The sequence below is a fragment of the Trachurus japonicus genome, chromosome 7 (assembly GCF_045865225.1).
Source record: "Trachurus japonicus isolate A0001 chromosome 7, Traja_1.0".
Lineage (NCBI taxonomy): Eukaryota > Metazoa > Chordata > Actinopteri > Carangiformes > Carangidae > Trachurus > Trachurus japonicus.
The window spans coordinates 17,471,558-17,486,287 of NC_140913.1; the positions used below are offsets into that span (position 1 = coordinate 17,471,558).

General features: G+C 39.1%; 2 protein-coding genes across 2 annotated transcripts; both read left to right on the forward strand.

Annotated features, from left to right (window-relative positions):
• The first annotated feature begins 5,466 nt into the window (after positions 1–5,466).
• srm (spermidine synthase) lies at positions 5,467–8,804 on the forward strand. The gene is made up of 8 exons (XM_085781642.1): positions 5,467–5,697; positions 6,325–6,445; positions 6,562–6,654; positions 6,775–6,928; positions 7,021–7,104; positions 7,220–7,365; positions 7,471–7,593; positions 7,718–8,804. The coding sequence occupies exons 1-8, from the start codon at positions 5,567–5,569 to the stop codon at positions 7,733–7,735; spliced, it is 870 nt and encodes a 289-aa protein (XP_085637768.1). The 5' UTR covers positions 5,467–5,566; the 3' UTR covers positions 7,736–8,804.
• Positions 8,805–11,465: 2,661 nt separating this feature from the next.
• Positions 11,466–12,606, forward strand: LOC146984501 (somatostatin-1B-like). Its single transcript, XM_085783108.1, has 2 exons — positions 11,466–11,800; positions 12,139–12,606. The coding sequence occupies exons 1-2, from the start codon at positions 11,696–11,698 to the stop codon at positions 12,364–12,366; spliced, it is 333 nt and encodes a 110-aa protein (XP_085639234.1). The 5' UTR covers positions 11,466–11,695; the 3' UTR covers positions 12,367–12,606.
• The last annotated feature ends 2,124 nt before the right edge of the window (positions 12,607–14,730 follow it).

The window sequence follows — 14,730 nt, forward strand, 5'->3', positions numbered from 1 at the left end:
GAGATAAAACGGTCCTAGTATCAGGGCCAGCCTTCTGTAAACGTAAACAAGACCCAACTTTCACAGTTTAATGAGGCAGCCTTTAGGTTAATTACAATGACAAAATGACAGAGGTCTGTAGCCTGCTATGCAATGTGAGCTAATCAACGTAGCAGGTTCAACTCAGTAAGGAATAGATAATTCATTATAACCTGCAAACAGCCCTAAAGCTCCCAACTGAATGATAATTCCCCCAGAATCCCAAAGAGAACAATACATGATGATGCCAGGGTCGATATATTATAACCAACATTAGTTGAATAGTTTTACAGTTCTAGGCATTGAGTGTCTGCAGAACAAACATGGTTCCCAGTTGTAATGATACATTTTCAATTATGATCTAATTATATCAAATGTTGTATATATAACGATTCATTTACAGTATATCCCAAGCCTAACTGTATGTTTCAAAAATGATATCTGTTTCTTTCTACTCTAGTGCTCTGTTCATCTTTACATTTCAATTTGATTAGTGTTACTTTGGCTGGCGCTATAATTGAATTTACCTGCAGGTATCAGCATTTATTCTCATATCAAATTAAGAACTTTGTTCATGGTTCTTGTGATGTTAAACCCAGTGTTAACTTAAACTAATTGATGAACAGCTTCATAGCACAGGTTTTCCAGAACGACTAAATGTTTGGTTCAGTCAGCCCAAGTACAGGCCAGTGGTTTTATGTGCAGCATATAGAAGCACATTATATGTTTTATAACCAAATATAAATTGAAGGGTGTCATAAAGTCTGGTTTTCAGCCAACCAAAAACAGCTCATCACTCCATTTTTCACTGCATGCGTTACAGTCAAATTGCTGAGGCTCAGCTGCCACAATATAGGACAGCACCAGCACACCGCTGCTAAATATCCTCAGCAAGGTTGTGATCTTTGCCTGTTACTCCTCCGCTTGCCCTGATAAGTTTGACCAGTTTCCTTAACTTTATTTTATCCTCAGGATCATTCCCTGTAATATCAGTAGCTACTGACTTGCGTAAAAAGGTAAACAAAAAAAGTTACTTTTCACAGTTTAATCAAAAAATCAAAAATAACTGCTACTGCTCAGTTGCAAGAACCATTGCTAGATTTGTACCAACAGGGTTTCCAAGCAGTACTGCTGTTTTTGTAGTTGTCCTAACATATGGATTAAATCAAATACCTAATTAATGGTGAGTCATCATTATCATTTTAAAATCAAAACTGTTAAAAACCACTGATGATATCAAAAGTGAGTTTCTATGCAGGAAGGCACCACCACAAATATAACTGTGTTCTCCTGTCACTGTATTGTTTTTATGTTTTGGGACTCCGGATGGAAATTAGCATTGCTGCTATAATCCGGCACATTTAGGCTACATGTTTTTATATGTACATTGATGTGCACTGTCCCATCCAAATAAACAAATAAAGTAAAAGTAAATTTGTTGTCAAATCCTGATTAATTTCCAAAGTCAGATTTACTGTTATAGAGATCAGGATGATCCAGTCACATTTTTCATTTATACTTGACAAAATACTCATTAGTCTACATCTGAAACTCTGTTGAAAAATAAAAAGTTGAACCACTTAAAACAAAGTATAATCATACAGTAATGGTCGATAACCAACCAAATTCCATAGGGTATGTTGTTTCTGACCTTATATAATGTTTTGTCACTTAAATCATCATAAAATGTAGCATTATGTGACTGAGTATGTCGCTTAACTCAGTTGACTACAGGCACTGGTCATCCCTCGCCATGACTACAGTACCATGAATCTGGCAGAGCTGTCCTGTCAGCCTCCAGACTTTCTGTTTTTCTCTTTTGTTGCTTAGCTTTCCACCTATTTGCTTAATGTTTGGTTTATTTTATCCCCAGGACATAACAATTGCAGTTAGGACCGGGGCCAGGCTTGTGTAAATAGACAAACAAAAGCAAACTTTTCACAGTCTAACTAAACAGTCTGAATAACGGCTCATTTGCAATGACAAGCACCTCCTTTGCATACTAGCTATTTGCTTGATGTTAATGAAGGGTGGTGGGTTAGGGGGGAACAAAAAACTGAGCAAGGCATTTATTCTAGAAGGATTGCACTTTATTTATATGTCGCTTTGGACAAATCAATAAATAAATATAAACATAACTAGCCTACTACTGAAAATCCACATGGGATAATTAGAAAAGTGTCTCATCATGTTGCCCCTGTGTTTGTCATGTAAACGTACTGACTTTCCCCTGAGTCCTTTGTAGATCCTCAAGATGCCAAACATTAGAATAAAGTAGTTCAGTGTGTAAATAGGCCTATGTGGTTAGGCGTGGTGATATTTGCACAATTTAGTCAGGTCACTACAGGTGTAAGTCGAGCACAGTTGCAGAATAAACATCGCCTGAACATACTATTAAATTATGAAACACTGATGTTCAAGATTGGTGCTGGAGTACAAGCAGCCAGTGAAATACTGTGAAAATGTGGATATAAACTGTTGCTTTCAGACTGTTGTTGCAATAATGTTGATAATGGAGCACACTGATGTATCTTTTGTGCCTCTACTCAATTTTTTGTGATATCAAGTATCACAAGTATTGAATAAAAAAAAATCTGGGCAGATTTTGAAATGTGACTCAAAAATAAAAGACTTGGTTTTAATTAATGTCTTTTTTATTGTTGTATTTGTTTATTGGATGTGTGTTTATCCCTCCCTCCAACCCCCCACCCCCAACTGAAAAGATTAAAAACTCACTTTTAATTGCTTCCACAAAGTTTCATCAATTATATTTCACATTAGAGTTTATTAACCAGAAAAAAGCTGAACTTAGAAGCAGCATATCAGGAGAGGCAAACCAGGCAAAAAAAAAGTTACTGATATGTAACACCAGTGCAGTACATGATTATTTTACTGTTAGAATAGCGAGCCAAGCCCAGCTCCCGTAGTCTTGGGTTTAAAATGTGTATAAGGTGTTGTTTTTGAAGAGAAAGCCTGCAGTCTGCAATACCATGTGAGATTCTTAAAGTAAATTCAGGTTTAACTCAGCAAGGGTTAGAGATTAAAAGATTAAAACCTGTAAACAGCTACAACTGAACAAAAGCTGGGGAAACTTAATCATAATTCTTACAGAATCCCAGTGGGAACAAAAGATTTGACATAATAAGTGATGATAGCAGAGACAGATACATTTGCCTACAGCAAACATTTTTCTATGTTAGTTTAATTGTTTTACAACTCAAGGCCTTGCCTGTGTCCAGAACAAACATCACATGGTTTCCAGTTCCTAGCAAAAAATAATAAGAAAAAGCATATAGATTAATTTTCACTATGATTTTGTTTATAGGTTTGTGTGTGTCTAATCTTGTTAAATGTGGAGTCTTTTGTATAGTTTGTTTTTACCTAAGGGTCCTTGATGTGATAAAATTTGAGAACCACTAGAAAATAGCCTGACATTAGGTGTCAGAAATCATTTCTGATGTTTTTTTACTCTTTGATTTGATCATCTTTACATTTTCACCCTGATAAATATCACTTGACTTTACCTGCAGCCAGTATAGGGACGTTACTTATGGTTCTGGCAAACCAGGCAAGTGCTTGGAGTTTGGGAAGAGTGGCCAACAATAGACCTTTACAAAACACATTTTGCAATACCAACTATAAACTCCCTCAAACTTCACATAAAGTGCACTACTTCTGCAGAAAAAAAGATATGTAATGCCTTGTGATGGTGTGGTTTATGTTTATTTCACAGTCCAAAAATGTGAGCTATAAGTCTAACTACCAGCCTTGAATTTAAAGGTTTCAGAAGATTTTTGTCTCATCTCCAACTGAAAATAAGGAGCCGTGGGTGCATGAGCAGAGTAGTTTGCTATGCTTGATAAGCTTACAACCTCTCAAACAAGATAGTTTCAGAACTATCTTCCATGCAATGCAATACATTTGCTTGCTTTTTCAATGAAAACATCTAATCTAAACACAAATCAACAAAATAATAAAATGATGCAATCCCTTAAACCGCTAGGAATAAATCAACTGTGACGTCAGAATTGAATATAGTTGACCAAAAATATGTAGAAGAAACAGTTCAGCAACTTAAACCATACTGTCTTGACACAATGCCATCTTTTAAAACTATTGTAAACTGTCCAAACAGATATGCAGAAAATAATAAATTGCTCACTTCAAACAGCCACATTTCCTAAACCCCTAGCTGCCATCAAGCCACTCTTTAAAAAGAGAGCTAATGTTATTATTATAATGTTATTATTATAACGTAATGTCAGCCTTTCGACTTCACAATACAGAAACAGCTCTTATAGAGTGTTAAATGACATAAGGAACACTGACTGCATTTGACACCGTGGACAGTATCACAGTCAAGTCTACTGTGACGGTCTTCTGACTGGACTCCCCGAATCAAACAGCTGCAGCTTACTCCCAGTTAGCTACAGAATAGATTTTAAAGTTCTGCTACTGGTTTACAAATCACTGAATACTTTAGGTCCAGAATAAATGAATGACATTTTAGTAGAATATAAACCCAGGCTAATCTACTGACTCAGGTCAGATAGTTGAGCACAGAGTTCAAACCAGACAGTGAAGCAGCATTTAGCTGCTACGCTGCACAGTGGAACAATCACCAGCAGAACTGAAATCAGCCCTGACTGTAAGCACTAAATTAAATCCAGATTAAAAATATTTCTCGTTTCATGTGCTTATGGCTGAGCTCTTTTAAAGAACTTTAAATCATAATCTTGGATTTGCACTCTAATTCCTCTTAATTGTTTTAATTCAAATCAATATTTAATGCTGCAAACTCATTTTATGCTCTGTTTAGTTTTTAATATACTTTCTTTATTTCTTTTCTTGCTTATGTTTACAATTTTGACTATTCTGGGTTTTAGTTTAATTTTTAAAAATGTTTTTATGCTTTTTTTGTGTTTCCAGTTCTTACTGTTAAATGTAAAGATGTATAAATAAAGATGCCTTGTCTGCCTTGCCTTACTATGAAAAAGTCTTGCTTTAAAATTAATACATTTGATAAAGAAAATACAATTGCCTTCCACCCAGTTTCGAGATTAGACCTTGCTTTAAAATAAATAAAAATAAAGATTTGAATACTGTCTTTGTATTGCACTATTTGGTAACAAACAAACATAATGGTTACCAACCCCTCCCTGAACCCCCCACCACCTCAACCCTTTCAGGTCCGCGCATGCGCTGTGGCATGCCGACGCTGTTCGTCTTCACGTGGGCTCTCCCTCTCCCTCTGTGTGGATCTCATGAGGCGCCCCGGGCGCCTCGCTGCAGGGCGGGGCCACGGGCGGAGCCGCTGCTGGTGAGAAGTCAAACAAACTATACGCGAAACCGGTTCTTGCCGCCACGCCATTGGCTGACGTGGCGGCATGCTGCTTACGTAGGCGGCGTCCCATTCGTTAAATGGACGAGGCAGCACGTTTAGCAGTCAGAGCAAGTGCAAAGCGTCATCCTCGCCTCAGCAGCAGCGTACTCACATTGCAACTCCAACCAACACGTTAGTTTCTACTTGTGGCTGTCGGCAGCTGTCATGGACCTCATTAAGGATGGTTGGTTCACTGAAGTCGGCACTCTGTGGCCCGGGCAGGCAATGAGCCTCCAGGTGGAAGAGGTCCTCTACAGCAAGAAGTCCAAATTTCAAGATGTTATGGTCTTCAAGAGGTGAGTTACTTGCAGCTTCATAACTTGGCTAACGTCGCTAGCTGTTAGCTTCTACTGGGATGAGCAGCAGGCTGAGGCTCATGGTGTTGTGCTGTAGTTTCTTCAGGTGGTAGATAGATACCTGGGAGTTTTCTTTCCACACTCTCCCTCAAGTTTTAGTGAACGGACAGTCCAGCGTTTTAGCAAATGAGCTGTCACGTGCAGGTCAACAACAACTTACAGTAGCAGTTAAACACTTGAATGAAATGATTGATTTCTAATTTGAGAATTGTAGTAATCAGTGCTGTTCCCTGTTCTTATAGCTACCACAGATAACTCAATAGTTGTCACGCTCAACATAATTCCTAATATTTTTTATCCCATCTGGTGAACCTGCTATTCAAATTAGACAAGTGTGTCTCATTCATTCTGTCATCACCTCTGCACATGTTGTCTCAAGCCTCCTCACACCACATTCTTGTAAATGACTCAAAAGTTAGCCCCTTATCTGATCATGTGCCAGAAAACTGCTCCCCTGCCTTTTGCACAAGTTATGTAAACATTCAGGGTTAGTCATTATAGCTTCAGGATGTGTGAGGTGAGCTTTTGAATGTGATGATCATGTCTTCCTCTGATGCGTCTTTTCAGTAAAACCTACGGAAATGTCCTGGTGCTGGATGGAGTGATCCAGTGCACAGAGAGAGACGAGTTTGCCTATCAAGAGATGATCGCCAACCTCCCCCTCTGCAGCCATCCCTGCCCCAAGAAGGTATGACTCGGATGTATTGCTTGGACATTCATAAGGCCAAGCTGTTAATCCAGGAGCATTCTGGATGGGTTTCCTCCTGTCATGTCAGTTAAGCAGCACATTTCCTCTTCCTGTAGGTGCTGATTATCGGCGGTGGAGACGGCGGTGTGCTGAGAGAAGTGGTGAAGAATCCCCTGGTGGAATCGGTGGTCCTGTGTGAGATTGATGAGGTGGGTAGCAACAACTTTGACGAGGATTTTAGCTCTCCTATACGGACTTGCACTGTTTGCTAAGTTTTTTTCTTATGTAACACCTGCTTATATTTGTGTTAATGTCGTTGTCCTCTGCAGGATGTCATCAATGTGTCAAAGAAGTTCCTCCCAGGGATGGCCAAAGGGTTTTTCAGTCCCAAGCTCACCCTCCACGTTGGAGATGGCTTTGAATTCATGAAGCAGAACCAGGATGCTTTCGATGTCATTATAACTGACTCCTCAGACCCAGTCGGTGAGTACTGTCCGCTTCACACATGTTGTAGTCTCATTCAGTATCAACTGTTATAGGAGACAGCCTTATCATGACTTCTGTTTTTGTTGCAGGACCTGCTGAGAGTTTGTTCAAGGAGTCTTACTACCAACTGATGAAGGCAGCGTTGCGAAACGGAGGAATCCTCTGCTCCCAGGGTAATTATATTATATTATTCTTCACATTTATATGGTCTGCCTTTCAGCTACACCGAGAGCCAAATTGGAAAAAAACTTCAGACGTTTAAATAAACATGTTCTGTCAATTTCACAGGAGAGTGTCAGTGGCTCCATTTGGAGCTGATAAAGGAGATGTGGACCTTCTGCAGGACCCTATTCCCTGTGGTGGACTATGCCTACAGCACCATCCCAACCTATCCCAGTGGCCAAATTGGATTCATGCTCTGTGGAAAAAATCCTGTAAGTGTGCTTGTCATTCTCAATGTGACATGTAAAACCAAAATCTGTTGCTCAATAACTCAACCGCATAAAATGACTGACGTTTCCTCTTCCCTTTTTAACCAGGAAACAAACTTCAAGGAACCAGTGAAAGCTCTGGCAAAAGAAGATATTGAAAAAATGAACCTTAAATATTACAACCCTGAAATTCACAAAGCATCATTCGTCCTGCCCGAGTTTGCAAGAAAGGTATGTTGTTGAAATATCTTTTTTTTTTTGTATTTGACAAGTATGCAATAATTGCACAGGTACAACTCAGAACTCTTCAGGTATTTGCTGTGTCTGACATCTGTGTGTTTTTGACCACCAACAGGTGCTGAGTGACGCATGACCAGCAACAGCAGATCACCATGTGCATCCTCTATCTGGCCCTCAGACCACAGATAAGCAACCTTCTTCTACTGCTTCTCCACCCCCTCAACATATTTCAACACCACCGTAATAGCCGCATAAAGATTTTATGTGTGGTGGTAACTAATAATCAACGGGTGGAAACAAGCTGATTTACACAGAGAAAGTGTTAGTTTGTCCCCTTCCTACCAGTCTTACATTCTCTTGGTGTTTATTTATTTTTCCGTTGTATTTGGTTTTTCATTTTTACTCTGTAATTATCAGCATTTTGTGAAGAATAATTTGATGGGCTGGAAAAGGGAAGCCGTCAAACCTGACCTCACTCTGAAACATAGTATTGTTTATTGGATTCACTGCACCTATACATTTATGCAATATGTTACATACTGCTGCGGGTATGTACATGTAATGTTTGATATCAGTTTGTTCTCATAGGAAAATGCACAGTTGCCATCTGTCATTACTGTATATTCAGATTACTAATGTGTCGTATACACATGATCCCTATAGTGCCTGAAATTGGTTGTTGAAAAAGATTTTTTTTTTCTGTTATTATTGTAGTGTGCCAGGCATATAGTGTCCTAGATGAAAACTCTCATGTTAAGAATTCAGAAAATTGTCCCTTTTTTAAAATATCATGACTAATCCGGTAAATGTAATCAATGCTCAGCTTTTACCATCAGATTGTTGCCAAGACTGGAAGATGAAAGTATGGTGTTAAAGCTTTGCGATCCAAGAAATGTCTTTTTAAGATGTGAATTCATAACGCAATTGTAACTTGCAGTATTGGGTATTGACCACTGGTAGTAAACTTGTACTGTAGTAAGCCTGAACGCTGAGTCTTACAACCAGGATGCTGTTAATTTCTCTCTCAATGGAAATCTCATGTCTCAGTGTGGTTTATTTGTTTTGTGTAGCTAATGTCAATCGTCAAGTTACTAACAATTACTTTTAAACCCACATTGAATACTTGTTGAGAAATAATGTCATGCCCAAGCAATGAATTTGTGTTTTTATAAGGATTATGAACTGTAATAAATTGTTAAAATGGTAATATGATGTCTATGTTCATTCATTCATTCATCTGGTATTAAGCGATATGTGCCTTTACTTGCCAAAATGACAACAAGGTACAGGACTGCATATTAGGTCTCTTTGTGTTGGCCTGAAAGTATGATACCTTTTAAAGGTATTGTACTTTGGACCATAGGAATTTCCTGTCCCTGTCACTTTGGCTGCAGGACAGTGGAAACACTGAAAGCCATGATTTGCCAAAGGCTTCTACCCAATAGTTTAAATTCTCACTGTATCTTACAGGAAGTAGTTAAACTTTACAAATTGCAGCCTCACCTTTCAACCACATGCAGGCAAATACACAGCATATTGTTTCAGCTGCTCCTCATTTCAATTGCGTAACCCTGAACCTAGTCTTATAGGTAACGGTGCTGTGAACTGTCCTGAGGCTCTTGTCAGGTTTAAAGTGCAGTTTCAGCATCAAGGCACAAGATGGCGTCCTTTGATCTGTTAATGTATGAGCCAGTTTCAAACCGACAAGGTACAAAGGAAGGTATTCAAATTGGCCCTCTTCCAAATACACCTAACGCATATTGAGAGGGCACAACTTTTTAATTTTGATTTCCTTTGAATTGCGCTTAATACCCTTCGGCTTAATTAGATTGGTGTTTTTGCAATGTGAAGTGTCACTGTTGCCTTCAGTTGCATCAATTCTAGTTCTTGTTCTGCAAGACCAGAGTCCTCACTGGGTTTTCTAATGAATGCAACTAGCCTGCAACTATGCAGCACATCATTGTCATACTGCCTCATAGTGCGTTACAGCAGCTAGGCAGGTGTCACAGTGTTCATATTCTTCAATACGGGGAATAAAACATCCACTGTCTTACATGCAGAGCTCTGAAAGTGAATCTTTGACTTTCATCTGCTTTGAGGATTCACACTAAAAAAGATGCTGCAACTTTAAAGACAGTGTGTCATTTGTCTTTTACATTACCATGCGAGTCAAATTAAAAATTTTCCCTTGCAGTCACAAAGACAGATTTACCCACTTGTCCAGATTCACTGGTTTGATATGTAACACTCAGCACAAAGTCCTCAGACAATTTTTGAGTTAGTTTTCCTTTGTGATCTCTTTCCGAGTGCCAGAGGCCGTATTTGAAGGACGTGTAGTGAAACTTCCACGCACGTTAATAACATATGGGAGCACCTTCATTCCAGCCGTCATGCTGACGTTTTTCACTGTTTGAAGTCTCATGCTGGGAAGGTCATTGTTGTGGATTCTTCAAACACCAACTGAATTACCAATATAGCCATTTCAACAGTCAGCTAATCTGTGGATTGGCCTGCAGGCCTCCTTCAGTTCAGCAGTGTATGAAGAAAACCTTAAAAACTGTTTTGAAAGCACAACAAATCCATTTGAACATATCAACTAAGGCGTACTGAAATATAAGTACTGTATGTTCTCTGCTGGTAGCACTTTCTAAAGACGTCAGAACAGCAAACCCAGTAAACCCTGTTAATTGTGCTATTTCAGTGATATATCCTGGAGGTTGTGGTCAGCTTCTTGAAACCATTTTCTCTCAGACTGGAATATGTTTTATGCTGTAATCAGCTCTCCTTAATGAGTTTTGGCAAGAAGTTCACATAATGCAGACCAGTAATAGTTGGGCTTCGCAGTAGTTCAAAAGAACCTCACACAAATCGTTTGTTATATAAACCAGGAACAACATTTATTGATGTTATTTATCCATATACATAGGCCACAACATCTACAAATATGACACATAAATGAGACTTTACGTAAGCTGCAATATATGAGTCTACATAACCCATGAGAAAAATGTGGGGACTGGTGACTGTAAACAGTGGTGAGAGTTTAAAGTCTATGAAATAACAAACTAGAACATACTGCACTTTCACAATTATTGTTGTTTTGTTTTTAATGTGCAAAAGCAAATTACAAAATGACTGCTCCAATGTTAACCTTCTTCCTTTTCCCTTTCTTTTTTTTTTAACAACTGTGTTTGCTCCACTAGATTGGTGATGTGCATTTCCCAAAGACACGTCCTGAAGTCATGGTAAGTGTCAGACCGTTCAATTGTAATCTGCAGGTGTCAGAGATGCACATAGAAGCACTGTGACAGGAATCAGATGTTGACAGAAGGAGAGTGCTAAACACTTGGATGTGTAAGGGATCAACAATAAGTCAGCTTGTGCTCTGTGTTTCTTTTAGATGTTTTTTTTTTTCAGGTTTTTTTATGATTGCAGCTGCAGGGATCTATTAAATCTTAAGTGTTAGAGTACATACGAGTCTGAGTACATCTGATGAGTTGTAGAATTGCCCATCCACCTGCCTGCAGAGGTCTTGTTCGAGTCTGTCTGGCAATACATTAGTTACATGTTGATGTCAAAACCTGGTTTTAGCCCAGTGACGTCTCTGCTGCAGATGTTCACTCTGTGAATCACATGAACACAACCAGCACACAATTTGTCAAAAAGGTTAACTGTTCAGTGGTTCCATTTGTTCTCTCCTGACCCCTCCATCTCCCCCTCCTCTTCCACACTCAAGTACACCCCCACCCAAAACGCTCTCACACATACACCCTCCACCCTTCCGTCATACACCCACCACCATCTACGTCAGTGGCAGACAGGGGGGGAGAGGCGTATAAAAGAGTGAGGGACTTTGGAGGGAGAGCAGGAGAAACATTAGTGGTTTCCAAATCTTGTGACTTGCAGCTGCCTCCAACTGCACTGCACTTTCTCCACCTCTGGATCTCTGGCTGGTCTGAGCTGCTCAGACCCTATCTCTCCAACACACACACACATACACACACACTCACACACTCACACACTCACACACTCCTGTGAGGCTCTTGCTCCTGTGACTGTAGCTCTGGTCGGTCACCTGCACTCTTGTCACAGCATGCAGCTCCTGGTGGTGTTAGCAGCTCTCATGGGGGTTCTGTTCAGCGTTAGAGCAGCCGCCGTGCTTCCTGTGGAGGACAGAAGCACCATCCACGTGAACAGGGTAAGGAGATTATTATTCTTCACTGGAGAATTTATCTTAATTTCAGCTTTTATTATTCGTAGACTTATTTTTTATTATTACTATTTTTATTGCTGAGATTTAAAAAAAATAAAATAAAAAAATAAAAAAAGAATATCTAAACTTAAAATCAAAAATAGATATCAACAAAAATGTTTGATTTGCATTTGAAAGATTTTAACCATGAAATAATTATGTAATAAAATTTAAAAAAAAAATTTTTTTGAGCTCCCCAGTAACTACAAGATTTAAAATTTTCACATTTTCCATTGTCTGCTCTTCTGAATAACACAGTCTGCTCTTTTCTGATATTTCACCAGGAGCTGAGCAAAGAGCGCAAGGAGCTGATCCTGAAGCTGGTGTCCGGCTTGCTGGACGGAGCTCTGGACACCAACATGCTGCCGGGGGAATCGGCACCTGTGGAGATTGAGGAGCCGCTGGAGTCTCGTCTGGAGGAGAGGGCCGTCTACAACAGGCTATCACTGCCTCAGCGTGACCGCAAAGCCCCCTGTAAAAACTTCTTCTGGAAAACTTTCACCTCCTGCTAACAGAGCCCCAAACCTCCCGGCTCTGCCTCCTTCCCTCCCAGCTCCACATGAACTGTAGTTGACCTCAGCTGTACATATCATCCACACCTGTCAGACATGCAACATTGATGGACTTCACTGAGACAGTGTGTCTGTTTGAATATTAATTATTTATGTATCTATTTATGTATACAATGTATGTATTTATGTATGTAACCGTTTCTTTCAGGATCAACAATAAAGCATGGATATAATATTTGACATGGTAATAACAGTGAATTGCTTTGGAAGAAAAGGTCACATTTACCACTTGCTTCGATATAAATGAAAAGCAACATTTCATGCAAAACTTCTGGTTGCAGTTTTATTATGCTCAGAACATTTACTGCACTAGAATTGAGAAAATTATTTCATGGTTATTTAGTATTACACAACTATATTTCTATATCTAGTAAAATCCAAGTTGTACTAGTTAAGAATTCAGACAGTTGATAATGTGAGCATCCTGCCTAAATTATATTTATTTATTTATATTTATAATTAAACATTATTTATATATCTTATTAACACAACTCGGTGGTGAATATCTGCCCTATGAAATAATTGTACCTGTCTTTGTATATGTTTTTTCAGTCAGACAGTGGTCCCTATTAATTCCTGGTCACAGGCTTGGGGAGATGCTTCAGTGACTTATCACAGGTTGTTAAACGTGTCAGTAAGATAAGAAAGCAAATAAATTAGGAGCTTCCCCGTCTTCACTCGACGCTTTCCTTTGACAGCTGTTCTATAAGAAGTCTGAGAGATAAAAAAAGTGCAGTAAAATAGAATATTTCCTAAATGACGGGTTTAAAGATATGTGCTGGTCAAAAAAAAAAGAAAAAGAAAAAAAGAATGCGCTGCTGTGTGTTGATGTGAATCTGACCTCACTATTTGATAGTGAAAGCTCAGACGAAGCTGCGGCTCCATGTTCAGATAATGATGTGGTCTCACATGTGTCCCTATCAACCCAGTTTTCGATCCTCGAGTTGTAGCCAACAAGACCCAGCATTGACTACTGGTGGCTCACTTCTCAATGAGTCGTGCTACAATTACACAGGCTCATAGTCTTCCTGGAACGGCCGCGGTGATATGTGTGGTTTTTAACCTCTCAGTGAGGTAGTGCACAGAAGGTTACACCGGCTGCAATCAAATATTGACTTTCAAGGCGAGCCCACAGTCCCAATTAGTCAACTGATAGATTTCATGTGGTAAATTACATACAGGTGAAATACAGTATATCACCAAATGAGCCAGAGCAAAGCAGCAGTGCTGTATAAAAGCTGTGGGTCAACAGCTCATCAAAACCTTACAAAAAATTTACAGCTTTGCAATTTTTTTTGACAATTCCTTCCCATGCACAAACCTTTAGAAGATTTTCATGTGAAAATGAAAAAATGGCATTTTGGTGATTTGGTCAAGTTGTGTGAGAAACTGGACAATGCAGAATTGAATCCACTGCTCAGCAGCAGTTTGGGGCTATATAATCAAGTGAAGAATGTGTGATTTCTTGAATAACTAAATAATAATGTACCACCATAGAGTCCAAAGAGATCCTACATAGCCAAAGGCGAAGCACCTAGTAATTTCCATGCACCCTCTTCAGCTGAGTTACATTCTCATCATCTGCCTGAACAGGATGAATAGCTGGTAATGAATCATAAATGTACTTGTTTCCGTGGTGCTGAAAAGATATGAAGCAGAGTTAACATAAGTTCACATTACTGATTCAATTACAGGTAGAGCATTAAAAGCCATGATGACATTTCTTCACTTTACTGTCACTGAGTACGTATTGGAGACAAGTTGGAGAGAAAAGCTCTGTAATGATACATCCTGGTTTTTATTGAAAAAGACAATACTATAAATCCCCTGAAAACCGCACTTGATGGTGAGTTACAGTTCCACAAATTTCAAAGCAATATAATTATACGGTTCTCAGAACCGCTGGGAACTCTGCACTGTCGTCGCCTTGAACGATGCTTGATAAACAAAGGCTCCTATGGGCTTACATGATTACAGTTCATCTCACACCACCTTTCATTCGAGAGATTAAAAAGAGCCACATCAAAATCACGCATTTCCAATTTATGGGAGAAAAACTTAACTGCACTGTGCTGAAGTAAAAAACAATCTTTTTCAAGAATTAAAAAAATTATGAAAAATATTTTTACTCCCACTAATGCAGCACCAAATATTACTCAGTATCTCTGGTGTTGTGATGCGCAAAACAATTTGATGTCAGTAAAAGGTGCTGTCCACTCCTGACTTTATGCTCCTGGGCTCTAATGAGCATGCAGAGGAGCAACATCAAAGCTGATGCCTGCAAGCAAAGCATTTTATTGGCTT